Source organism: Zootoca vivipara, chromosome 1 (genome assembly GCF_963506605.1).
Source record: "Zootoca vivipara chromosome 1, rZooViv1.1, whole genome shotgun sequence".
Lineage (NCBI taxonomy): Eukaryota > Metazoa > Chordata > Lepidosauria > Squamata > Lacertidae > Zootoca > Zootoca vivipara.
In genome coordinates, this window is record NC_083276.1 from 72,733,699 (window position 1) to 72,760,783 (window position 27,085).

Sequence of the window (27,085 nt, forward strand, 5' to 3'; positions counted from 1 at the left end):
GCTTGGGGTCGGTCACTTCCTACACCATCAATGGATGTTAGTGTGTAAAGGCTGCATTTTAGTGCTCTGTTCAAAGGTTTAGGATCAATACAAATGTGCATCCTTCCTGAGGGTTTGCAGAAAATAATTAGACTGCTGATCCATGCTGTGCTATAATTTACTGAAGCAACCATGCCTTTAGCTTGTAGGCTGGCTAGTTCCTGCTTCAGTATTGGGACCCTTCTTTGGGGAGTTCTCAATGGCTCCACATTCTCCTTCCTTGCTAGATGCCCCACTCCCTGAAAAACACCACCAAACATCTGCAATATATTCACCATTGTCCAGGCAGTTGATTGGCTCTCTTCACTGGTCCATAGCACATGCACTCTACTCTGATGTTGTACCTGAATCAGTTGGATGGTTTGCACTGCTTTGCTCCCCATCGATGGTCTGCGGTCCTCTCTATTCACAATAACAAATTCTAAACAATTAAGCATATTGTACTTTGGGTTGCAAATCTTAAGTCTGCCCTTGCCCACAGATTTCAGGATACTCTTGTTGTACATTATAAGCGTGGCGACATGGTTCAATGTCTGTCTTTTCATTAACCATTGTCACCGGCAGCGCATTGCAGCTTGCTTCACAATCCAGCAGAGAGCAAACCATTTTTTTTGTTCAACAGCATATAAGCAAAGTGTGTCGTACGGTAGGTATTAGTCCCACCCCACCCCCACCCCAGTATTTCCCACTATGTGAACATCCTGATATGGTGATCCCAAAGTCAATCCTAGGATATCCTGGTTACAGGTAGGTAGCCGTGTTGGTCTGGGTCGAAGTAAAATAAAAAAATTCCTTCAGTAGCACCTTAAAGACCAACTAAGTTTTTGTTTTGGTATGAGCTGAAGAAGTGTGCATGCACACGAAAGCTCATACCAAAACAAAAACTTAGTTGGTCTTTAAGGTGCTACTGAAGGAATTTTTTTATTTTACTAGGATATCCTGACAGTGTTCAGACTCATCCCTGTCTTCCTGCACCACTTTCACTGTCTCGGAGGTTTCTTCACACACCTCTACAGGCTTTGAAAATTGTTTTATGGTACTCCTGCTTGACTCTTAGGTCAATGGTTTGGCTTGCCATGCGCTTTGCACCAGTGGCACAGCATATGCCCACGCCATCTGAGGGGCACGGGATGCTCCACGCAGCACAGTCCAGGCGAGGAGGGGGGTAGAGAAGCTGCCACCGACTCTCCAGTGTGGTGTAGTGGTTAAGAGCGGTAGACTCGTAATCTGGGGAACCGGGTTCGTGCCTCCACTCCTCCACATGCAGCTGCTGGGTGACCTTGGGCTAGTCACACTTCTTTGAAGTCTCTCAGCCCCACCCACCTCACAGGGTGTCTGTTGTGGGGGAGGAGGGGAAAGGCGATTGTTAGCCGCTTTGAGACTCCTTCGGGTAGTGTTAAAGAGGTATATCAAATCCAAACTCTTCTTCTTTTCCTCTCTCTGCCCCTCGGACAGACTTGACCTGGGGGTAGAGCTGCCACAGCTGGGCACAAAGCGCACTTCAGCTGAGGAGGGTGGGCAGCAGTGTTGCCGCTCACTCTCTTGCTGTCCACCCATGGGTCAGACCTGACCAAGGAACAGCTGTAACCAGGCATGAACACCACAGCCCAGACACAGCTCCTTCATGTGCCAGAGCCAGACTCCGATGAAGGAGCTTGTTGTGGAGGCACCTGGTGACGCCCCCTTAAAAAGCTGCACCCGGGACCAAGCCCCTCCCCCAGTCCCCCCCCCACTGCACTACTGCTGTCCATATATGCTAGGTATTATTATTTTTACTCTTTACGTGTTGTTTCCCACAATACAGGCATTGTATCCTGGGTGCCCCTTCACTAGGTTGCATCCCCCAGTGTCTTGCACCCGTGTCTCTTCTGTGCCTGCTAATATTTTAATTCTTGCTTCAGAAAGTTCTACTGCCCTGCCTTTCTCCAGGCAGCGATGCAGTGTTAAATCTGCTTCTCGCAACAGTTGCTCACGTAAATGCTGATCTCTTGTCCCACAGACCCATGCCTGGAAAGCATAGGAAAAAGTTTGGATGAACCCTAAGAGTCAAGCAGGAGTATCACAAAACAAATAACTTTATTTAAACAAGCTTTCTTTCAACTCCGAACTCTCTCTGGCCCTCCTGCTCTCTCGCTCTACTTTTTGTGCTGATTCACTTCTGGGTTATTCACTTCTTAACCTGTTTCTCTCCCTGACTGCTGTCCTATCTCTGACTTAGTTTTACATATTTTGATACAACCTCCTCCTCCTCTATCCCCTTTCCCTCTCTCCCCTTCCCATCCACTATCTCAGCCCTTGCCTCAACCACCCACTGCCAACAAAATGGGATCCTTCCTCAGAGTGAAGAATTGTGGGTGAACTTGCCCAGACCATAACTTGGCCTCAACAGCATCCAAGAACCATAGCTGCCAAGTTCTCCCTTTTTTTAAGGGATTTTCCATTATGCTGAATAGGCTTCCTCGCGAGAAAAGGGAAAACTTGGCAGCTATGCCAAGAACTATTTAAAACTATATAACAAACATGTCCAACAGGTAGATCGTGATCTACTGGTAGATCATGGATGTCTGCAGTAGATCACTGGTAGATCATTGGCTCCCTCCCCAAAGAAGCTGAACAACTGTGGCTCCCCTAAGAAAAGCTCAACATTTTACCTCCTCCCTAAAAAAACTCAACAACTTTGACCTGAACCCCAAAAAGGGGGGTAGATCACTGCCAGTTTTAACTCTGTGAGTAGATCGCAGTCTCTTGGGAGTTGGCCACCCCGGCTAGTATATAACAACTTTTAAATATTAGTTTGCCACTGCCACAACCCCCAATTCTTCCTATGTTTCTATGATGGTTTGGGAAATTAATGCAGAGTGATTTTCAATGCATATCTGATCACATTCTGGTTATTGTTTCCTTTCTTCCTTCAAAAGATGTAGCCTTGGTAGTTGGTGAACTCTAATTGCTCTAGCCCCAATGGCACCTACCGTAGTGACATTTCTAGCAATACAATTTGTGCAAAATGAATTACAAAATGAGTGAATGAAAACAATACTCTAGTTTGATGACCATGTTTGTTATTGAATAAAATAAAAATACTTACAGACTAACAACAGGTCGACTCGGCTGCAACATTCAGTTCAACTGAGCATAAACAGCCCTCCTCAGCTTGCATTTACTACCAAGTTACACAAGTGAAGAAAGAAAGCCTGACTTCCTGGTTTATACCTAATAGGGACTGTGTAAAAATTATCAACAGGGAGCAGAGCAGTAAAGCTATGAAAGGCTCCAGCAATGATGCAACAGCCACTCCTTTGCTATCGAAAGAGGCTATATTCTGTGCCAGGGAGATACAATGTCTGCCACAAGGGCAGTAAGACTTTCTGCAAATTACAGACTGTCCTCTGATCACAGAACATTGGCATCCTCCTCTCACCATTGGCATGCTGTTCTGCTGTTCCAAGGTTAACAGTGAAAGAGAGTGGGGACATGGGTGGCTCTGTGACTGTCCAGAAATCCATTCTTTTATGCAGTAAACACAGAGAACTGTTACTCCATTGCTTCATGGGATCCAAAGATCTCTTCCTTCACACTAGCAGATCCACTGAGAACTGTGATTTTTCCATATTGGAATTTCAAGGCACAGTTGCTTGAAGTCAGCAATTCCTCCTTTGCAACTGCAGCATGAATTTGACCGGGTTTTCTTTTTCATATGGTGCCCTTTTCATATTCAAAAAGTGCCCAAGGCAAGCCATGTTTGCACACTACCAAGGCAGTACTTTGGTCTCTCTGCTGCTTCACCTACCTAGATGATTGAGTGGTGTCCAAGACCATACAGAGTGAAAAATTAATATTATTATTGCAAATTTTAAGTTGAGAAGTTCCGTCCTTCTCCTCCCATTCCTCGCAGTCTCCTCCACTTCCCAAGTGGTGAACAGATCCAAGGCAGATCCACAGGATCACTTTTCTTTTGCTTTGGTCTGCTTTATTTCTACATCACTTTTGGCACAAAGGCCCCCAAAGGAGTGAACAACATTTGTAATGCGAATTACAAAAGAAATAGACAACTAGAGTATGTTACTTATAGCGGGCCAATTGAAACAATGTAAAACAGCATCCTTTGGAAGAGAAAGCTCTAGAGATTTGTAATGGGGACATGTTTTGCAATGTCTGTTCACAAAGTTCAAGTTGTAACAGGTAACAGGCAAGCTGGCAGGCAGACAAGTAGTTCTGTTTCCAAAGAAAAAGAAAACCCCACTATTGGCTCCCCAAATTAAAAATTGTTTTGCCTTTCTCTGGTGAAATTCAAACTGCACATGCCATTCCTGGCCAAGTAGAGACAATGGACACCCGGGGAGGATGGGAGGAGTTCACTTTCCTGGGTGCATCCCATCCTGTAGCCCCAAGGAGGCTCAAGCCCTCCTGCAACCCTCTCTCAAAACTCTTTTGCTGTTTGCAAAATGTAGCGTGCACTGAGAAAATTGACAGCGTTCCTCTGACAAACCACAAGAGGCTTTCGAGAACCCTGGCTCGTTCCAGTATCTTCCTAACGTCTTGGATGTTAATGGAATGATAGCCAGCTTTTGCATTCCCAACATTGCAACGATTCCAGAAATGAGCCGCCACAGTTTGAATTCAGTATTTATATTTCTAAATGAAGGATTAAGTGGTTTTATACAAGGATTTAATCTGCAGATGTAGATATAGCATGATTCATGTCCTAATCAGAGTTATTTGGAGGGGGAGAGCCCCAATCATTTCAACAGAATTTATTTTCAATGAAGTATATTTAGGATTGAAGTCGGGATTGTGTACTTAAGAGGCCCAATCCATCAGGAAGTTTGGCTGTGCAACGACCCCCCCCCCACTGAAATGAATGAGAGCTGTTTTGTTTGCTCTTGCACGGTGCCTGCTCATTTCAAAGGAGCTGTATGTGAGTGTACCTTTCACATTTTGCATTGTGTCACACCAAAATTTGAACACAACACATGACAGGAACAAGTCCTTGGGGCCATGCTTTGAGGAGGAAATTGTCTATTATATGCTGCCCTGACTTATGCCAGCCTGTCACATTAGAATTTTATCTCCATTCCCCCCAAATGAAGAAGTCACATATCCTCTTGAATACAAAATACAAAAAATGCTTATCAAGCAACACATTGATACGGACAAGTCCTATCCAACCCATTAAATGATTTCTCTGCAGGATGAATGTCTTTTTTAAAAGAATTTCTCCAAGAGTGTTCCCACCCCTTCAAAGTGCTGAAGCAGCACCAACACCAGGAAGAAGTTGTACTTCTACACGACTTTTCAGTAGTGGAGCCTCCTTAGAATCTGGAGGCTGTTGACCCCCCCCCTATATTGGGGAGGGCCTGCTCCCTGTCTTGCAGGCCTTTTTTCACCTGGCTTGGGAGGGCAGGACACTGACTGACTCCAGCTTGCTGAACAGACTCTTGGGCTAGGGTTTATAGAATTTTGTTGTGGGTTTTCTTTTTTGCTATGGTTGCCGTTGGGGGTTTGTTTTTGTTTTTTGGTACCTTTTTTTTTATAGTGACGCGGGTGCCGCTGTGGATTAAACCACAGAGCCTAGGGCTTGCTGATCAGAAGGTTGGCGGTTCGAATCCCCGCAAGGGGGTGAGCTCCAGTTGCTCTGTCCGAGCTCCTGCCAACCTAGCAGATTGAAAGCATGTCAAAGTGCAAGTAGATAAACAGCGGGAAGGTAAACGCCATTTCCGTGTGCTGCTCTGATTCGCCAGAAGCGGCTTAGTCATGCTGGCCACATGACCTGGAAGCTGTACGCCGGCTCCCTCGGCCAATAATGCGAGATGAGCACGCAACCCCAGAGTCAGTCACGACTGGACCTATTGGTCAGGGGTCCCTTTACCTTTATTTTAGATCTTGCTGTGATTTATGTGGAAATTGTTCCGTTTGGCTGCGTATTTTTAAAAATGTTTTATTTATTGTTTATGACTACTTTTATGCTTTGGTTATGGGTTTTTGTTCATGCTGTAAGCCGCCTTGAACTGTGGAAAGGTGGAATACAGTACAGATAAAATTATGCATGTGTGTGTGTGTGTGTTTTGCTTTTCACATTGGCAATTAGTACTGAATATTGATTTTCATGGCTTTTTGAACATTAGAGGGCACCAAAGAACCACAAACAGTCACTTAGATCCAGAAGCTACTGTTAGCTAAGTACATTTCTCTTGAAATCTCTGCACAAAGATTGAAGCATAAAATCATAGAATTGTAGAGTTGGAAGGGGGCCACAAGGATGTGACACGAACATAAAGCCTTGCCATGGCCAGATCATAATCCATCAAATGACCAGAAGAACAGGAAAGTCTCAACCTGGCATGGAAAAGATGTCAGGTGAGTCTCACTTAGGAGACCATTCCACAGAGGGGGGGGGGGATGACAACACACAAAGGCAATTAGCAATGCCTTATGCACACATACCTGAGAGATTTAAGCTTGTTGGTGTCTCTGGTATGTCTCTCTCTTTCATTAAGGGTGTTTGCTTGTGTTATGGATGTTTATTCTGTATTGTTTTGTTGATACTGTTGTTGCAGTTTTGTCATGGCATTTACAATAGAACAATAAACTTGGGAACTAGAACATATATAGATGAGAGTTTCATTGAACTCAATGGTGCTTACTTATGAGTAAACATAAGATGGTGCTTCTAATTACTGTATTCATTCATAGATTCAGTGTTGGTGTATGTTAGGTCTTGTTGTTTAGTTGTTTAGTTGTGTCCGACTCTTCGTGACCCCATGGACCAGAGCACGCCAGGCACTCCTGTCTTCCACTGCCTCCCGCAGTTTGGTCAAACTCATGTTCGTAGCTTCAAGAACACCCTCAATGTTAGGTCTAGATATGGCTAATTCTGGAACTCAGAAAATTCTGCATGCAAATCATTTGAAATTTAACATGAGTGGGGTTTTTTTCTGCAGCAAGATTAAAAGGAGGAAAGTGTAGCGGAGACCAGGAGGAGGTGTCTCCTCTCTCTCTCTCTCTCTCTCTCTCTCTCTCTCTCTCTCTCTCTCATATGGAAAGAAGGGATTTCAAAAGCAGCATATAATTTTTCAACACTTTAAAGTACAGTGGTACCTCTGGTTAAGAACTTAATTCGATCTGGAGGTCTGTTCTTAACCTGAAACTGTTCTTAACCTGAGAAACTACTTTAGCTAATGGGGCCTCCTGCTGCCGCCGTGCAATTTCTGTTCTCATCCTGAAGTAAAGTTCTTAATCTGAGGTACTATTTCTGGGTTAGTGGAGTCTGTAACCTGAAGCATTTGTAACCCAAGGTACCACTGTATTGTAACATGAGAAACTATGGATTTCTTATAATATGCCAAATTTTCTATGCAATTTTGCCTAATATACACATTTTTGCAAAGCAATTTCCCTGAATAGAATGCTTCTTTGTACATTATTTTTGCTTATAGTCACATTTTTATGCACAATTTACTCTGGTGGCTGCATTTTTGCAAACATTACTTGGCTGAAGAGCTGCCTTTCAAAATTCCGCTACATGAATCTGGAAGGAGGACTACGTTTGGATATGCATAATGTTGCGGAAAGTGTGACTGAAGTCGGTTAATTTTTAAAAGATAAGTGACTCAAATTTCTTTCCCATCCCAACCTACCACCAACCCCTCTTTTTATATATCTAATAGAGCTACACCAAATTGTCTTCTGTTGCAATTAGTCATATAACAAAACATACACTGGCTACTTAAACCATGTACTCATAGCAAATAATAATAATAATAATAATAATAATAATAATAATAATAATAATAATCACACACCCAAAAAACAATTGTTCCATATTTAAACTGGTACAATATATGTGTATTTGCATTAGCGAAGTGATTATGTCCCCTAGATCCCACACAAACATTTGAAGGGGAAACTTTGGGGGATATTTCTGAGATTGGAGGGATGGTGAAAATATTCGCCCATTTTGGAAAATGGAAATTTTATGAGGTACAGCAGTGCTTTGTGATGTACATAGTAGTAAATCTTGAAGCGCAGGAGCTCATCGTGACAACCCTCATGAGTCCAACAAATGTATGCAGCTGTGTTGATCTATTGACACACACACAAAGAGTGCTGGAACGTAGCATAAAACTCTATTTATTAAGCTATCAGTGGACAGAGATAGAACTGTGAGCTGGTAAAAGGAGGCATAATGTTGGAATTTGGCTAGGGAAACATGGGGTCGTATCCCAGATCAGTCGACCATGTGGACTGCACTCCTATGCATCGTCGCCAGGGACTGGCATCAAGCTCAGCAGTGCATAGGTTCAAAACCACATTAGCTCAAAAATATTCAGCTTCCCAAAAGGTATCCTTTAAGCTTTTGATTAGAAATGCAAAGAATCTCACAAGGAGGCGTTATAATTTAAACCAGGCACCCCCAAACTGCGGCCCTCCAGATGTTTTAGCCTACAACTCCCATGATCCCTAGCTATCAGGACCAGTGGTCAGGGATGATTGGAATTGTAGTCCAAAACATCTGGAGGGCCAAAGTTTGGGGGTGCCTGATTTAAACTGATAGCATGAAATAGGACAGAAGCATTGAGCCTTTATTTTCCTCCTTCTGTGAATTCCTCCATGCTAAGGTAAAGGTAAAGGGACACCTGACCATTAGGTCCAGTCGTGACCGACTCTGGGGTTGCGCGCTCATCTCGCATTATTGGCCGAGGGAGCCGGCGTATAGCTTCCAGGTCATGTGGCCAGCATGACAAAGCTGCTTCTGGCAAACCAGAGCAGCACACGGAAACACTGTTTACCTTCCCACTGTAGCGGTTCCTATTTATCTACTTGCATTTTGACGTGCTTTTGAACTGCTAGGTTGGCAGGAGCTGGGACCAAGCAATGGTCCCTGTGACGGGGTGAGCTCCCATTGCTTGGTCCCAGCTCCTGCCAACCTAGCAGTTCGAAGGGACCCAGGTGGCGCTGTGGTTAAACCACTGAGCCTAGGGCTTGCTGATCAGAAGGTCGGCGGTTCGAATCCTCCATGCTAATCTTCCAAAAACAAGAGTAACTATTGAAAGCCTCATTATCACCTCACTCGCCACAGCAAGGAGAATCCATCAGTTACCCCCTTTCTCCAGCAGATGACACCCTCGAGCCTGCTCTGAAAAACATCCCAGAGCTGCACTCCTTTCCTCCTCGCTCAAGTCATGCTCCATAATAAGACAGGCAAGGGTAGCAGCCTCTTCCCCCTTCTTTCCCTAAACACTTTTCTTGCAGGGGTGGAACACCTTTCCACAGGCCTTTCTGATGGCCAGTATCCCCCCCACAAAATTAGGCCACATCTTAATACAGTATAGTATCATTCTGGGAGCATTGTACAGGGGAGAGGGGCTGATGCCAGCAGGGGCTGCCTCTGCAATCCACAATGCCTTTGAAATAACATGGCATGTAGTGATTTGGTGTTGTTCCAAGGGAGCGTTGTAAGTTGTGGGAGAATGGAAACAAGGAGTTCCACTGCCACTGCCAAAAGTATGGTTAAGGAAAGGTGGGGAGGGGTGGGGTGGGGGGCAGGGATTTCTGTCCCCTCTGTTTTTATTCCAAGTCAGTCTCCACCCCAAAACTTTTGATAATTTAGCTTCTCCCAAAAAAACTCTGAATTTCACTCCCTCTGCCATCTGAAAATTAAATTCTCACTTAAGAACTTCTGCCTCTACATGGAGATAATGTCAACTGCAGAAAACACAATAATTTGAAATGGGCCTAAGAGGGTGGAGGCCAAGAATGTAACCATTATTATTATTATTATTATTATTATTATTATTATTATTAGCATTTCACCCTGTGTGCAAGTAGAGACAGCCTCAAGCAGACACAATATTGACAACCTAAATGTGGCTTTCACAGAATGCAAAGACATTTTAAAGATATATATATATATATATATATCTGAAAGGTGCTATTTATACTGGACCCCAGTTTTACTGGGCAACTACCTCTCCTGAGGAGGGTAGAAAAAATATCTCCAAGAGTGCACTTCAGGCTATACTGAGGCTGTACTTGGGGGCCAGTACTTAGGGGCCAGTCGCTAGGCTACCTCTCCAATTCTCTTGACAGAATCACAGATTTGTAGCATTGGAAGGGACCCCGAGAGTCATCTAGTCCAACCCTCTGCAATCTTGAGCCCAACGTGGGGCTCAAACCCACAACCTTGAGATTAAGAGTCCCGTGTTCTACGGACTAAGCTTTAAAACACAGACCTGTGCCTAAAAATGCAGAGCAAAGGTAAGTGTGGACGAGCCCTCAGTCTGAGTTTTCCACTTATTGGAGCAACATTCAAGCCTGCCCTGTCTGGAGTCCAGTTGGAGCTCTCCAGGGTGCTGCCCACATTCCTTGTCTGCCTTTTATTTTTACTTCGCATGACCCTGCTTACCCTAGGCTACTGAAAATGCAGACATGGGACATGGGCTTGCTGTGTACAATAAAAATGTTCTGAAAACGGTGGGCAAGCACACACTTAAGATTTGCAGCCCTCAGAACAATGGGTGTTATAGCTTCTAATTTATAATTGTGGAAAGGGGAGACCAATAGATCGCTTCTGGAGCAAAGCATTTCAAGCCATACAACTGATTTGTGTGCAGCAAGAGGGTATATTGAATGCAGCACAGAGCAGTGAGCCAGAACTTGCTATCTGAACGAAGGAAAAGATGCTGAAAATTTTCAGGTTGTTTTTTTTTTTTAAGGAGAAGGAGAACTGGCAGGAAAATGGAAATTTGGGATAGAGTGTGGAACCATTGAAGACTCCCAAAAGTAGGAGGCCTGTAGGACTGACAGAACCACTAAAGCCGGAACCATCTTGCCTACAAGTCAAAGACATAACTATTAACCAGAGGATTAGTGGTTGAGGCCACCCAGGGACAGCTGTGGAAAGGATTCCTGCACTGAAGGGGGTTGGACTAGATGACCCTCGGGGTCCCTTCCAACTACAATTCTGTGATTCTATGGCTCAGCAGCCTGCTTAGCATAAGGCTAGGGAAGAGAGGAATGGAGTGGTTTCCATTTGGGAATTGTTTGGCTTCTAGAGGGTTATCAAAAACAACTACATACTTGTGACACAAGACTCTGCTGTAATTGTTCTGGGATTCCAACTGGATTCCACACCACCAAGTTGTGCATTGCATTGACCTGAAGCCAATGAACAGAGAACTAAAATACAGCAATCGTCCACTACTAACCATTCATTGGGTTGTATGGGATATATCCATAGCTGCCAAGTTTTCCCTTTTCTCGCGAGGAAGCCTATTCAGCATAAGGGAAAATCCCTTTAAAAAAGGGATAACTTGGCAGCTATGGATATATCCCAAGCCAAGGGCATCTTGGGGTTTTATGTAAAGAATGCATTCTGGCTTATAGAAATGGCCACAGAGTCAATCTATTTTACCACTTTGGCAACTCAGGAAGACCTTCTGTGGAAATCCAGCTGCTCCCTCATTATTCTCTCATAGACAATCCTTTGTAAATATTTTCATTTTAAAAGGCCTTGACTGTGTAATTTCTGCTGCTGTTTAAAAAGCAGCTGGCTTGATTGCCATTTCAGATTGCATTGTTTTCTTAACCTATATTGTTCATAATATGTGGCTTTGTGATTGTTGCATTGCATTTTCATTGATGAAAGCCACATACCGTAGGCACCGGCCCTTCTCCAGATGTGATCCAGCAGCACATACTGAATCAAGAGATCCAGGCCAGCCTTTGAGAATCTGGTGCCCTCAGATGTTTTGGATTACAACTCCCAGCAACACCTAACCCTAGCGTAAGTGTAAATTAAGAGGAAAAAGCAGAGGTGGGGACCCTTTGAGCCTCCAGTTGTTGCTGGAGTATAACGGCCATCATCCCTGGCTATTGGCCATTCTGGCCGAAGCTGATGGAAGTTTGAGAATCAGACAGGAATAATTCAGTGACACAGGTGGAAGGCATAAACTGAGGGAACCACAAACACGAAGTGACTCTGCACAAAAGCAAAGGGAGAGAGCAAGGTAGAGTTCAGCAGGTTTGATTAGGAAGAAAGAGGTTTTTTTAAGATAATGCTTGACACTGTGTTGGCAGCAAGCACTTGTAATAGTGACTGGCGTTCTCTCCATAGTGAACTAGATTAGGTAGAATATCATACTACTAATTTAAGATCTCATCGTAGCAAGAACTGGAGATTCCTCCTACAATTCTTTAGCAAATAGCCCTAACAATTCTGGTAACTATTATACAAGTATGCAGATGTTGACCATCAGGTTTATTTGTGTAATTAGATGTGTAAAAACCTTTTGACAGAGTCCTTCACCAAAGGCTCCTGAGCAATCTTAGCAGTCATGATAAGAAGATTGTTCGTCTTATGGCTTAGTAAGAAAGCAGAGAGTAGGAAGAAATGGAAAAGTCTTGCAGTAATAGGACCAGTGGTCGGGGAAGATGGGAATTGTAGTCCAAAACATCTGGAGGGCCGAAGTTTGGGGATGCCTGGTTTATTTGCTCATCAGTGATCTGTTAAAAAGGAACGTTGAATTGGCCAGGTGTTGGAATGACACCAAATTATTAAGGATGGTGAAAAGCCCATCAGACTGCAAATAGCTATAAAGGGTTCTCTCTAATCTAGATGAATGGACAAACAAGGTTCAACATAACGGTAAAGTGATGCACATATCTTCAAATATGCACCAAAAGGGTCAAAGCTGGTGGTGCCTAACCAGGAATATGATCTTAGGATCATGGTGAATAATTCAATGAAAACTTAAATTAGCATGCAACAGCTGTGAAAAAAGGCAAATTATATGCTAGGGATCATGAGGAAAGGGACTGAATGTGCCCCTATACACTTGTGGAATAAAGTTCTTACTTTTTCTTTTTTAAAAAAAATAGAATTTGTGCACCATTTTCCTAGTTACTGAAAAGCAATTAATGATTTGATAACAACAACAAAAACGGCTCTCCCTGCCCCATCTCAAAACAGCTACCAAAGTGCTGGAAATACTACACCCCAATAAAATACTACAACATGATGAAACTGACCGACAGCAGATTCCAGACAGAGAAAAGCAAGAACGTTGTCGTAATTAATGGCTGCACGTAATTAATGGCTGGAGTTTCCTGGCACCAGATGTGGTGACAGCCATGTGCTTTAATGGCTTTAAAAGGAGATCAGTTGGGGTGAGCTGACTAGTGCAATTGTCTCACTTGGTTGGAGCGGTGGTTGGAGCCAGTGCGAAAGGCTGCGTGGTCACATTTCCTGCCTTATTTGCCCCCAACGACTTCCTTCCTTGCCCCCCTCTCCACCCTCCTGCTGAAGCAAAATAGTTTTGCCCAGTTCTCTCATTTTTTTGTTTTTAAATTGAACTGTTACCACAAGCATCGGCACTAGCGTGCATACGTGACGTTGAGAGCAGAAACAATAGTGAGAGCAAGGAGAAAGGACTGGATATATGTACGGGAGGAAGAGGCCTGCCGGTCTGTCTGATCACACACACATTAGTCCCAGTTGTTGTTGTTTAGTCGTTTAGTCGTGTCCGACTCTTCGTGACCCCATGGACCATAGCACGCCAGGCACTCCTGTCTTCTACTGCCTCCCGCAGTTTGGTCAAACTCATGTTCGTAGCTTCGAGAACACTGTCCAACCATCTTGTCCTCTGACGTCCCCTTCTCCTAGTGCCCTCAATCTTTCCCAACATCAGGTAGTGGGGCATTACATAAGTGCAGTCTCAACCACGCAGCTCAAGGCCATGTTGCCACCAGCATCTCCTCACTGCCTGCCTGCCTTCCCTCCCTCGACTGCTTGCTGGCTTTCAGCCTCCAGACCCGACAAGCCAGCACCCAACACGTTCAATTCAGCCCTGGGGAGCAGTGAAGAGGCAGGCGTGATCCCTGCTGGAGCATTTTGATCCCTCAAATTTGCACATGCCTGGTTAGGCTCATCTAAATAAAAATGTTTTTAGCAGGCACCGAAAAGAGTACAGTGCCTGCCTCACACCCAAAGTGTGGGTGCTGCTAGAGTAGAATATCAATTTATTGCAAATGTGGAATGGGTATAATGTGGCACTTGGAAGAGTGCCCGTCCACAGAGCAAAGTGGTCAAATGGGCCTATATGAGGGAAGCTGATCTCACAGGTACACTGGTCCCCCCAAGTTGTTAAGGGCTTTATATATTATTAGTAACACATTGGACTTGGCCCAGAAGCAAACTGGCCACCAGGGCACAAGTGTTACATGCCAATAAGGTCTCCATCCTGTCTGCAGTCGTACTGCAGCATCCTGCACTAACTGCGGACAATTTGGACTTCAGTGTTGACATACAAATTCCATTTGGATGGTACAAGGCAGACCTTTTTTATGCTCGCTGTCAATTGTTTTTTAAAAAAATTACAGTGGTGCCTCGCTTAATGAATGCCCTGCTTAACGAAATTCCCACTTAACGAAAGGATTTTTTGAGCGGAAGTTGCCTCGCTAGACGAATTCGTTTTATGAAAAATTCGTCTAGCAAATCGCGGTTTCCCATAGGAATGCATTGAAATTCAATTAATGCGTTCCTATGGGCAAAAAAAAAAAAATTCAAAAAAATCCAATGCATTCCTATGGGATTCGCTAGACGAATTTTTCATTATAAGACCCGTGGAACGAATTAAATTTGTCTAGCGAGGCACCACTGTATTAAAAAAACAGACATCAGAGAACAACAAACAAACATACCCAAAAATAGACATACAAAAAAGAAAAAGAAACGTACACTGTACATAAATAAAAACCAATACCGTCTAATATGCACTCATGTGACTTCCCCACCACCACCACTCGACATCTTATTAACCTTGCGACTTTTAAATATGATTCCTTATATGTCCAATATATCTATTTCGTCTGACCTACTTTACAAACTTAGTCTATGCATATCAACATTTTATCCTCAGAACAGTGTTTTTTCATATAGTCCCCAAAGCACTGCCATTCCTTCCTTAATTTCAGATTTGTCTGATGTCTTATGGCTGCTGTTAACCTCACCAGTTTTATAAATTCACATAGTTTACTTATCCATTCATCTTTTTTTGGGATAACAACTCCTTTCCAATTTTAGCAAGTAATAATCTGGCTGCGGCTGTGGCATACAAAAATAGCCTTTTCCTATCCTGTGGGATGTCTTTCCCCAAAATACCTAATAAATATGCCTCTGGTTTCTTTTCAATAGAAGTTTTTTAGCTCTTCATGAATACACACCCAGTGTTTTTTTCTCACAGCCCCACCATACATGCATCATTGTCCCCTCACTGTTATTACATTTCTAACATAGATTGATTTTGGCAAGTTTGGAAGATATCAAATACCACCTGTAGAACATTTTCATTATACTGTATTCTCTTTAATAGTGTAACAGGCAGTAAAGCTAATGTCTGACCTCCAAAGCCTTTCCCACTGTTCCATATATATTGTGTGGCCGATATCTTGCGCCCATTTGACCATAACTTCTTTTAGTTCCTCATCTTTTAGATCCCTTTTCAATAAAAGGTCATAAGTTTTGAATATTAATATCTTATTATTTTAATAATACTTTTTGTAATTTAGATTCTTCTCTCCCAAACCCTTTTTTTTGGTCTGAATTAAATACATTATTTAATTGATGATATTGAAGCCAGCCGATGAGGTAATGTCTTATCTCCTCAAATGTTTTGAGCTTCAGTTGTCCCTGATCTTCTTTTAATAATTGACTATAATTTGCGCAATTACTTTCTTTATTTAATTTTTTTAATTGCAAATGCCTCTAGCGGGGACAGCCACCATGGCGTTTTTGGTTCTAATAATTGTTGATATCTGGTCCACACCTTGTATAGAGCATTCCTTACTATATGGTTAGTAAATCCTCTGTGAACTTTCACCTTGTTGTAGCCGAGGTAGGCATGCCACCCATATCTGTTATTAACACTCTCCAGATCATACCAAGATGGCCGCCGGGCATGCGTAGAAGCAACTTCCGATGCCGCTCTGCCCGATTTCCGGTTGCCCACACATGGGAAGAGCGGCACCCAAAATGGAGGCTCCCTGGCAGGTAGGAAATCCGGGGGATTTCTGGGATTTTTCTCCATTCGGGAGAACAGCGGGAAACTGATTAAAATCTGGGGGTTTCCCATGAGAAACAAGATACTTGGCAGCTAAGCTCCAGATCTAATATATCTGTGTTCTCTAGAGATATCATTTCGATCAATTATAACATTGCCATCTTTTTAACTGTTTTAGAATGCCTTTTTCTCAAAAAAAAATGCAGATGTGTTTGTCACCTTGGACAACTTTAGGTGGAAGGGCACAATATAACACAATAAAACTTATTGCAGAAAGCTACACTTTCCAGAGTGGCTTAACAATCAGTGCCTTTTCACAGGGGACTCTGAGAATCATTTCTGTGAGGGGAATCGGGGCCTCCTAACCACTGTCAGCACCCTTAATAAACTACAGCTCTTTTGGGGAAGTCATGACAGTTTGAAGTGGTATCATAGAGTTTTAATATTTGCTGTGAATTTGGCCTCAGTCTGGTTCCTTGTGCATAACCCTGGTTTGTCTTTGCATGCCTGTCTTGCCCTGCCATTGCCTAGCAATCTTGTGTGTGAGGTCTTGTACACTGTAGGCTTGTGTCCTAACCATGGCCTACACCTGCCAGACTAGGACAGCAACTGCTGTGCTAAGAAGACTGAAACTTTTCTACTAAGCTCAGTTGGGAAACTAAGTACAAGGCCTCAGATGCTTCTACCACATGAATATTTCCATGTTTGCCGTGGAGTAACATCAAGCTAGCAACAGAAGAGTCAGTAACACATATTTTCATTTTGCCACCGCTATTGAGTCTTCAGAGAGAACCTGAAATATCAGTACAGTATTCTTGGAAATCAATATTAAGCCTAACGCTACTGTCCACTTTATGTGAGGTTAATGGCTTAATGCTAAGTCAATAACATTAGCCTTGTTTCATTCCCTATCAGAAAACCAATTGTGGCAAAATCCTGTCACTTGGTTCTATGAATGACTCTGTTGGGAAGTGAATATTTACAGTACTGCACAACAATAGCTGAGCCCACACAATGGTCAAGTTCAAGCAACAACTCAAGGATTATGAAGCCAGGAACAAGCACTGGGACTAAACACTTCCCCCCTTGCATTGTGTATGAGCTTCGGCAATGAAGATTCTTTCTTGGGTTCAGTCAGTGTTTCCCCAGTACATTCAAAACAGGGAATTCTGGCTTAATACTAGTTAAAGAATCAGAAAAAATAGGAATGATGACCTGTCAGGAGCCACTGTGCTGATGCCATGTGTGGTTCAGGACACCACAGTCAAAGAACCTTAGGATGGCTAACTCACAACCACCAAAGTTCAGGAAAATTAGCTTGCAACTCAGGACATAGTTATGGCAACAGGCAATGATGGGCAGAGTGTGATGTACAAGAAAACAGGCCTCAGATTAGTTTGCCCTGAGTGCTCACTGGAAGGACAGATCCTGAAGCTGAGGCTCCAATACTTTGGCCACTTCATGAGAAGAGAAGACTCCCTGGAAAAGACCCTGATGTTGGGAAAGATTGAGGGCACAAGGAGAAGGGGACAACAGAGGACGAGATGGTTGGGCAGTGTTCTCGAAGCTACGAACATGAGTCTGACCAAATTGCGGGAGGCAGTGGAAGACAGGAGTGCCTGGCATGCTCTGGTCCATGGGGTCACGAAGAGTTGGACATGACTAAATGACTAAACAACAACAACAACAACAGGCACTTTGTTACAGACATTGCTTTTTTCAATAGAAAACAAGGTGCCGGTACTCACCATGAAGTTGTTACAGTACAGTAGTTTGAAAATGTGGGGGGGAGGAAGGTTCCCTTGAGTACCCCCAGGAAAAAAACCCACTGGTTACAGAGCTGGATAAGTGAAGGTGGCAGAGGTGGTGGCTGGATTCCATTACACAGAATTGGTCTTCAATGTCATTCATTTCTGCAAATGAAGGGAAAGCGGGGCAGTGATACCTCCTTACTCAGCTGACCTGTATGGATTAGTTGAGGGCTGTGTATGCATGCACATGAGCTTAAGTGTGTGTGAGCATTGGGAGACAACACCTAATGCTGCTATGCAGCCCCTGGAGAGTTGACCAATGGAAACGATGCCTTTTGAGGAACGGCTTAGGGAGCTGGGTATGTTTAGCCTGGAGAAGAGAAGGTTAAGGGGTGATATGATAGCCATGTTCAAATATATAAAAGGATGTCATATAGAGGAGGGAGAAAGGTTTTCTGCTGCTCCAGAGAAGCAGACATGGAGCAATGGATTCAAACTACAAGAAAGAAGATTCCACCTAAACATTAGGAAGAACTTCCTGACAGTAAGAGCTGTTCAACAGTGGAATTTGCTACAAAGGAGTGTGGTGCAGTCTCCTTCTTTGGAGGTATTTAAGCAGAGGCTTGACAGGCATATGTCAAGACTGCTTTGATGGTGTTTCCTGCTTGGCAGGGGGTTGGACTGGATGGCCCTTGTGGTCTCTTCCAACTCTATGATTCTATGATTCTATGAATATGGCCCTCAGGCCAAGAAAAGGTTAGCTACCCCTGGGGTAAATGGTTGGGACAGAGAGACAATAATCATAATCAGGAAACATATACTTTCTAAGTATAATATACTGTATGTTTCTGCATTCAAACAGTGTGCATTCGTGTTGCCTTTTCTAGATAGTAACAATCGCTACAATAAAAGCCAATTCAAAGTTTTGTTTGTTCAGGACAGAACATTAAATAATGGCATCACTAGCCTGACGTGGGCAACCCTAAGATGTGGCCAAGCAGCACCAAAAGAAGAGGCTGTGTGGCACAAACCGTGGGGATGACATAATGTGTGGGGACAAGATGGGGACCACTCACCTAGGTGCCTTCCATTTAAGCCATCTGCAGAGCCAAATATCTCAGCACAAGCTCTATGCCAAACATTCAAACAAGCTGTTTCACTTGGAGTGCAGCTGGCATGCAGCACAGTTGACTTCACGGGCTGCACTCGCCTTGCCCAGGGTGTTATCTGCTCCCGGATACATGGACACACATCTATAGGATAGGCAGGCTCACAGTGGACCAACACAAACTTTAAAGTGAACAAAGCTTAGTCTGTGGGGCTTATACTTTATTGGTTAATCATTACCAAGGTTTGAAAAGAAATTGAATTCTGCCTTCTTTTGGCAGGGTACCAATCGCTAAAAGGATAACTGTGTATACCATGATCATTTACTCTCTGAAGCAGGATTGGCTTTGGTCCCATCATCTCTTTTGTGGACTAGATCTGATAGGTTGTTAAATCAAAGGAATTAATATTTCATCACCTGTTTTCGCTTGAAGGTCTGATTGGATGACTGACCTTTTCTTCTTTCTGCCCCATCAAAAACCCTTCCAACAGGGGTTTACGTCTTGCCTAATGAGGTGTATTGTCAGTGTCACTGAACCATGATAGCCTTTTTATGAACTGTTCACTGAACAGCATCTTTCTGGACTGCAGGCCATCTTGCAAATCGCCATATGGTCCTCTTGGAAGTTTCATTTCAATGATAAAACCCCCAGGAACCAGGGCTGTAATGACATTCCCCCACCCACCAATGCTACTTCACGTCCTTCTGATTTAAGAGCCCAACACTACTCCCCTGGATTGCAGCACCTTTGGTGATCTCAAGTAATTTTACTTTTGGCTGTATCGTATCAAATCCATTCTGCTACTTCTTTAAAGGTATTTGTGATTTTTTTATATATCATGAGTAGATTGGAGCTGTTGTTCCTATTCCCCCGAAGAGGAAAAGTTTTGTCCACTCACAACTCAAGGAAATGCATTAGAATGGGAGTCTTTCTTTAAAAGACTTAAATACTTCTTGCATGCCCCTCCCAAACCACTCTTTAGCACTGAATCAGAGCAAATGGCAATTTGGATTTTCTTTGGACTGTAGCTTTGCTCCAATTTAGTTTTAAATTTAAAGAGCGGGTTTTCCCCGGGAAAGGAGCAGGGCAAGAGGAAAACCACTTGGACTCATGCGTTCTAAATGCGGGACAAGCAGAAGTGTATACAAGCCCTGAAATGCAGGATGTTCAAGCACAAAGCACCAAAACACCTTAAATACTAGCAGCATAAGAAAAATCTGCTGGATCAGGCCAATGGCTCATCTAGCCTAGCATCCGCTTCTCACAGTAGTCAACTAGATGTCAACCTGATGAAGAATGGTAGAGGGAATACCGGTATAAACTAAGCCTCGCTCCTGTGATTAAAGAACAGATATGGAGAACTGTGGGGTCCAGTATTTTTTAATCCAGGTGTTTTTTGCCAACCTGGTGCTCTCTAGATGTTTTGGACCACAACCCTCATTAGCCCCAGCTAGCATGGCTCTCTTGGATTGGGCTGAAGGAAACTTTAGTCCAAAACAGCTGGGAGGCACCAGGTTGATGAAAGCTGCCAAGATAAAAAAAAAACCCAAACAATTGAGAATAGGTTACTCTTTTGCTTCCTCACTCTTTTTCTTTTGTTGGGGTAGAGCATCAAAGGGAGGGGGGAATCCTCACTCTGATAAAGCTGGAAGCCCTGTATGAAACTCCCATCAGGATGCCTCAGACACTTGGTTGCAGATGTAGAGTTCGGCAACTCAACTCCCACTCCAGTAACCACAGATGGCAACATTTGCAATGACCTGCAAAGATGTATTACGCACAAGTCAGTTAATCTTTGGCAATTCAGTGTAGTTAAGACAGCAAGCTTAGATTAAGTGGTTTTCTTTTAATGAAAAAAGACCGAATGCTTTCATTTTCCTACATGTCCCAGTCCAGATGCAGTTTCAAAACCTATCAAGCAATTGACTTGTTACTAAGAATGCTAAACATATTAGGATTAATCCGTTCCCTTCGCTGCCTTTTGCAGTCCTCAACTCCTTGAAAGCATAGCTGCCAAGTTTTCCCTTTTCTCGCGAGGAAGCCTATTCAACATAAGGGAATTTCCCTTAAAAAAAGGGAGAACTTGGCAGCTATGCTTGAAAGTCGGTTAACGTTTGGAGTCCCACTGTACATATAACCTTTGTTTTCTACACAAAGCCGTTTGAATTTTTTACTTTCAGATGCTGGGTAGAAAAGTTGTTCAATCTTGCAAACACAAACAGAAACTTAAAACCCACCCAACCCTACAATCCTCTAGTAATTCTGTGGTTCCACTAGTTCTCGTGTTTTAAAAAAAGTGCAATGACAGTAACAAAACAAAAAAGTACTCGCAGAGAAGCAGCCGTCGCCGACTGCAAACAAAGGGAGCTGAGCCGTGGGCTGGGTGTCATGTTACTCAACCATCTCTTTAAATCGCATGATACTCGCCACCGCCTTCTCTCCTCTCCCTCTCTAACTCCCCCCTCCCCAATTTTCTAAACACAACAGTGACGGACAAGCCACACTATCCAATGGCAAGGAGAAGGACACTTTTGGCGCCTTGCCACACTTCGCCTTTCACCCAATAAGCGGCCGGGGGAGGCGGTCCGACGCCCTGGGTAGAATGGAGCGTCTACCAATGGCAAGAGTGTTATTGCAGAGAAATAGTATTATGTTAATCGATGTTTTGCTCGAACTCACTCGGTGAGAGCTTTAAAAAGCGAGGCAGCCCCAGGCAGGCTCCTAGAAGCGGAGCGAGGCGCGGAAGGTGGGCAGGTTAAGGCGGAGGGGATCGGGGTGCGCGCAGGTTATTCCGGGCCCCTGGCGAAGGGAGGCGGCGAAAGCCCAGCCCTGCACTCCGGGGTTGTGATTTGGATTTGCAAAGGCGATCGGACCCGCTACCTCGTCGGGCGGAGAAGGAACCTGCCCGCTCCCTCTTACTACTACTACTACTACTACTACTACTACTAGGCGCCGCCACCATCATGTCTAACGTGCACCTCTCGAGCGCCTCGGCTCTGGAGCGCCTGGCGGCTCGGCGGACTTTCCCGCTGCACGCTCGCACCGGGGTGTGCAGGAACCTCTTTGGCCCCGTGGATCACGACGAGCTGAACCGGGACCTGAAGAGCAAGCTGCGGGAGATCTGCGAGGACGGCCAGAAGCGCTGGGACTACAACTTCCAGAGCGAGACGCCGCTGGGCGGCCCGGGCAGGCTGGAGTGGGAAGAGATGGACGGAGGCGCCGTGCCCGCTTTCTACCGGGAGACGCTGCAGGTCGGCAAGTGCCGCTTCCCGGTACTGGTGATCCGCTCCAAAGCGCCTCCGCCTTCGCCGGGAAGCACAGAGGCGCCTCCGGAGGCAGAGCCCCAGGGGACGGGGTTGCCCTCGGCCCCCTCCCCGGGCAAGACGGCCCCCTTGGAAAGCACTAGGTCGGCGGGCGAGGAGCGCCTCAACCAGGAGAACCGGGCCGCTCAGCTCCACAGCTACTCAGGGATTATAATCAAGCCTGTCCCGTGCGCCGCGGCGGCGCTGAAAAGGGCGTCGTCGGCCAGTGTAGCGCACATCACAGGTAAGCAGCGCCGCCGTCGGATTGGGTTGCACTTGTGCCTGTTTTTTTTTGGGGGGGGTTGCTCCAACTCCCCCCCCGGCCCAAGTTATGGGGGCGCCCCCACTTTTTCTCATCTGCGCGGTGTCTTAAAACGTTGCCCGGAGGCGCTGCCTCTGCTTAAAATTCCGCGCAGGTACCCGGGGGTTGGTGGAGCGGGGAAGGAAAATGCTTACGCAGCACATCGCGCTCGCCAGGCGGCGGCGGCTGCCTCCCCTTTGCGACGTAAACAAACCCGAGCAGCTGCGGCGCCCCCCGCTCGCCGACAGGGGGAGCCCAGAGCCAGGCGCTCCGTGGCGGCGCCCAGGCGGGCGAGCCAAGCAGGGCGGGTCCCTAGTGTGCAACGCGATTGTTTTTCTCCCGTTCCTGACCGAGGGTGGGGTGTGTCCCTTTCGAACTCGAAGCTCTTGGCTCGAGTGACACCCCCCCCCCAAAAAATAACACACACGCACAGAATTCCTGTTAATTCCTCCCCTCTTTCTCCTGGGTCTGATCCGCAGATTTCTTCGCCAAGCGGAAAAGAGTCGTAGACTCGAAATTGCCCGGGGATCATCCCAGCGCCTTGCCAGCTTCGGTCTCTGCTGTGCCCGCCGAGCAGACCCCCCGGAAAAGGCTCCGATGAACGAGGTGAGCGAGCGGTGGGTGTACGTCAAGATCGGCTACTTTTTAATACTTAGAAACGGGTGCAAGTTTTTTTGGGGGTGCGGAGGGAGGGAGGTTTCGTTCGGCCTTGGGAAGCAGCTCGCACCTGGTCCGCCCTCCCTCTCGGAGAGGGGTGACCTCTCGTGCGTGACTGGTCATTTGCAGAACACTTGGGGCTGCTGGCAAAACTTGGCGGGGATTGCGAGGGAATGGGAAGGTAGCGGAGCATTGCAAAAGGAGCCTCTCTTGACTGGTCAGTTGGGTGTGTTCCCCATTCTTCTCCCCCGGGCCCCCGATCTGGAGTAACTTCCTGATGGTCAGATATTGCATGGGGCTTGCTTGCTTTTTTTCTTTATTTTTTAGCCATTCCGCCCCCCTCCTCCACCGCTTTTGCTGACTCATCAGTTGCTCCTCGGAGGAGGGGAGAGCGGGGCGGGGGCGGGCGGGGGAGTCTCTTTGTATCGGCCAACAACTCCGTCCAGTTGCGACGTCGCCCGGGAGTCCTCTGTGCAAGTTCGTGCTAAGTATGCGCTTGCTCTTCTCTTGCAGATTTTGCACTACAACACCGAAGTGATTGTTTCCTTGGAAACACAAGAGCTTGAGAGGCCCTTCCTCCTCCACACGTTAAAAGGGACTGGCAAGACAGAGAGACCCAGAGCAGGGAGGAAGAATCCCCTGGTTGTGCGTGTGTGCGTTTTTCTTCTTCCCTGTTTTGTTTTTTCGTTCCTCCTCTTCTACTCGTGCCCCAGAAGGAATTGCTTGTACCTCCATGTAGCAAAAGTGGCCCGACTACAAGCCACCTGACGGAGCAGTGTTAATTTACAACTGTGCAATGTATTATGTTTTATATATATTAAAAATGTATTATGCCTAATGTGAGTACACTGGCCAGAAGTGTAAAAGCTTTAAAGTCATTTATATAAATGTTTAATCTCTGCTGATCTCTCAGTGCAAAACAAACAAAAAAATGTATATTTGTAAAAAAACAAAAACAAAAAAACAACTTAAGAGTTATACTAACTTATATTTTCTATTTATGTCAAAAAAGCGGATAACTTTGGTTGACACCCAGTAGTCTGTTTTGTGTGTTTGGTTTTTGTTTTTCTTATTTGGTTAAGCCAAAGGGCACTATATATTTGCTTTTTTGTTATTTACAAAAATGTAAATTTATTTTTATAGTGGGTTTTTTTGCATTCACAAAATGTAGCTATGAATCAAAATTACTTTAGTTATTACTTGAAAATAAATCTGATACAATGGTTCCTGAGCCGGTCTGTACCACTGCCACTGCAAATTTATGCCACAATGTTAAAATAAAAAGGAATCAAATGTTGATAAGCCGCCTTGGTGTTTATAGCTTTTATTCTTATCACTCTGTGATTGGAACCCCCACCTCAGTGCACACAATTTTATTTTCTTTGGCTTCTTAAAATTCAGTGTAACATCACTGTTAATATTATGCAATAACGGTCATTGGTTCCTTATGTAAGAGCAGGATTGTCAGCCTCTGTGTACTTTGAGAGCACACCTGATGGATAGACTGGCATTAAAGTTGAGCATAAGAAAGTTTGGCTGCAGACATTGTACTGCACAAAAACCACACTCAAGGCAATTTGAGCCCTTTTCCATTGTCTCTCCCACACCCAGTGGGTACGTATCTTTGGCCCCTACCACACTGTTTCAGACCCACTGCCTGTCTACACCTTGGGATGGGAGATTTGAAGCAGGGAGCCTACTCGCATGGCCTATTTTTTTTTTTCCACCACCACCTACCGGTAACATCAGAAGGTGTCATTATTAGCCTTATTAACTAGTGCAAGGAAAACATAAGCCATAAAACACAAGCATCCTTAAGTCACATTCAAATAAAAGTCACATTCAAATTTTCTGCCGTGAATGTCCCAGTACCACCAGTCTGGTATGGTTCACACTGGAGAGACGATCTATTCACCTGTTCATGCAAAACACAAATTTGCTGTATCACATTGACTACCAAAAAAAGTCCAGCACTGAATGTGAACTGCTAGCTGTGCCTTTCAAATTGTGATTTGCATAAAACTGACAAGTGATATTTTTCAAGGTACAGAGATACATCCATACATAATTTCACTTGTATGCTGCCTTTCCATAGTTAAAAAATTACAAATATAACAAAAGTCACAAACAATAAAACCTCGGAAGTACACAACTAAACTGAACAATTTCCCCATATAAAAGATCTTATGAGTAAAAAGAACTGTTAAGATATATAATAAATTTTGAAAAATGCAAAAATAAAATTGTTAAAAGATTAAAATAAAAATACAAAAAAAATAATTCTCAATAACAGTGACAACAACAAAAACCCTAAACAGTACCCCAACACTGTAGTTACTGCATGGATGATGCGTACGGTATTACCTTTAATCCTACCTGCATCTTGAAACACAGATGTGCCATGCCTCCCTCTAGACATGATTATTGCCTGATTATTGGCAATGATGGCTGTGAGCTGGGGATCAAAGCAGCATCTAGAGGGTCATAGTTTTCCTAGCCATGCTTTGGAAGGAAGTATAATTTCATTTCAGTAGCACTGGCTTATACCTTATATTTAAGACTAGAGGTGCAAAGCTTCATGAAGCTAAACTGCTCAGCTGCAAAGGCACAGCATGACTGCAATTAATTCATTCCATAGGTGCCTCCTGAGGAACAGTGGGAAAGGGAGCAGCAAGTTAGAATACACTGTGAAATGCAGGGTGGTGGGCTGAAAGCCTGTTGGCTCTTTATAAGCTTGTAAAGGTGTACTCTAGGTGTTGTGTGTGTATTGGAGGCACATTGTTTTTGTCAATAGAAAAGCCATGAGGAAGGAATTTTGTATCGCCTTCATGTCTTTAAAAGGTATGTGTGAAGTGTAAACTGCCCTGTGATCTTCAAATGAAGGGTGGTATAGAAATTTAGTAACAATAACATTTGTTTTTAGGTGGGAGTCGAGAAATCAGTGTTAGTTTTGCATAAGATCTGACATCATCTTTTGAATGTATTTACTTCAAAAGAACCCCCATTCATTTCTACGAAAGCAAATGTGGTGATTGTAGCCCAAATGGGAAAAAAATATTGTAAGTATGGCTCAATGGGACATCTGCCATAATTCTGTACTCCAGCTCATGTCCAGCGATTGTGCACCCCATTGTTAAGATGTACCCATAAAACACAGTGCCCAATACAGCCTAGAAGCAATTGTGTTGATGTAACAAACACCTGCTTTCAGCAATGTGCATTGTAAGAGGTCCATGAGCCTGTAAGAGATGATTGGCTCCATCTCTTCTCTTGAGCTTAAAATGGCAAACGGGCACCCATCAGTATGCTACAAAAAGTATCACACTGTATGATGTCATTCCAAGTTTAGGACACCATTGTTGAGAGAAGTGTTTTGAATCAATGAACTCAGTAAATATTTTGCCAATGATCACAACAAAATGTGGGTTGCATTTCAGAGGGGTACTCCACATATTGTGATCCGGCCACCATCAATAAGACATAAAAAGATGTAATGGAAGGACCTCAACAACCAGTACCCTGTTTCAGTCTCTTTCTCTGCAGCCTCCAGTTCCCCTGACGTGTGCCATGCCTTGGCACACCCCTCATACACTACTGCAAAGATTTGAACTTGCCGATTAAATCTCCTAGTGACCCGTTATTTATGGATCATTGGCACGATAAACCACAGTGGCTCTTCTGCTATGTCAATGCACTCAGGGAGCCCTTAATCCTTAACTCAATAGCTGAGAGCCATCCTGGTCTTGTCCACAATAGCATATATCTTTACAAAATATTGCATCTGTTGTGCATGCTTCCAAAGGCCTTCCCAGCATAGCCATAAATTTTCCAGAATGTCAAAATCCTGGCCTTTAATTAAATGTGCCTT

At 44.4% G+C, this 27,085-nt stretch overlaps 2 protein-coding genes across 3 annotated transcripts in view; one reads left to right on the plus strand and one right to left on the minus strand.

Annotated features, from left to right (window-relative positions):
- The window catches only part of SLC22A18 (solute carrier family 22 member 18), a 92,532-nt gene extending 73,355 nt beyond the window's left edge, over positions 1 to 19,177 (minus strand). The window contains exon 1 of one of the 2 annotated variants that reach the window (XM_060276191.1): positions 18,925 to 19,177. The gene's annotated coding sequence lies outside the window, so the exon portion shown is untranslated. Of the gene's footprint in view, positions 1 to 3,127; positions 3,302 to 18,924 lie in introns of those variants that run through there. The other variant, XM_035120941.2, reaches the window with a different exon arrangement.
- Positions 19,178 to 21,596: 2,419 nt separating this feature from the next.
- Positions 21,597 to 24,519, plus strand: CDKN1C (cyclin dependent kinase inhibitor 1C). The gene is made up of 3 exons (XM_035120955.2): positions 21,597 to 22,503; positions 23,040 to 23,166; positions 23,731 to 24,519. The coding sequence occupies exons 1-2, from the start codon at positions 21,921 to 21,923 to the stop codon at positions 23,159 to 23,161; spliced, it is 705 nt and encodes a 234-aa protein (XP_034976846.2). The 5' UTR covers positions 21,597 to 21,920; the 3' UTR covers positions 23,162 to 23,166; positions 23,731 to 24,519.
- Positions 24,520 to 27,085: the final 2,566 nt, after the last annotated feature.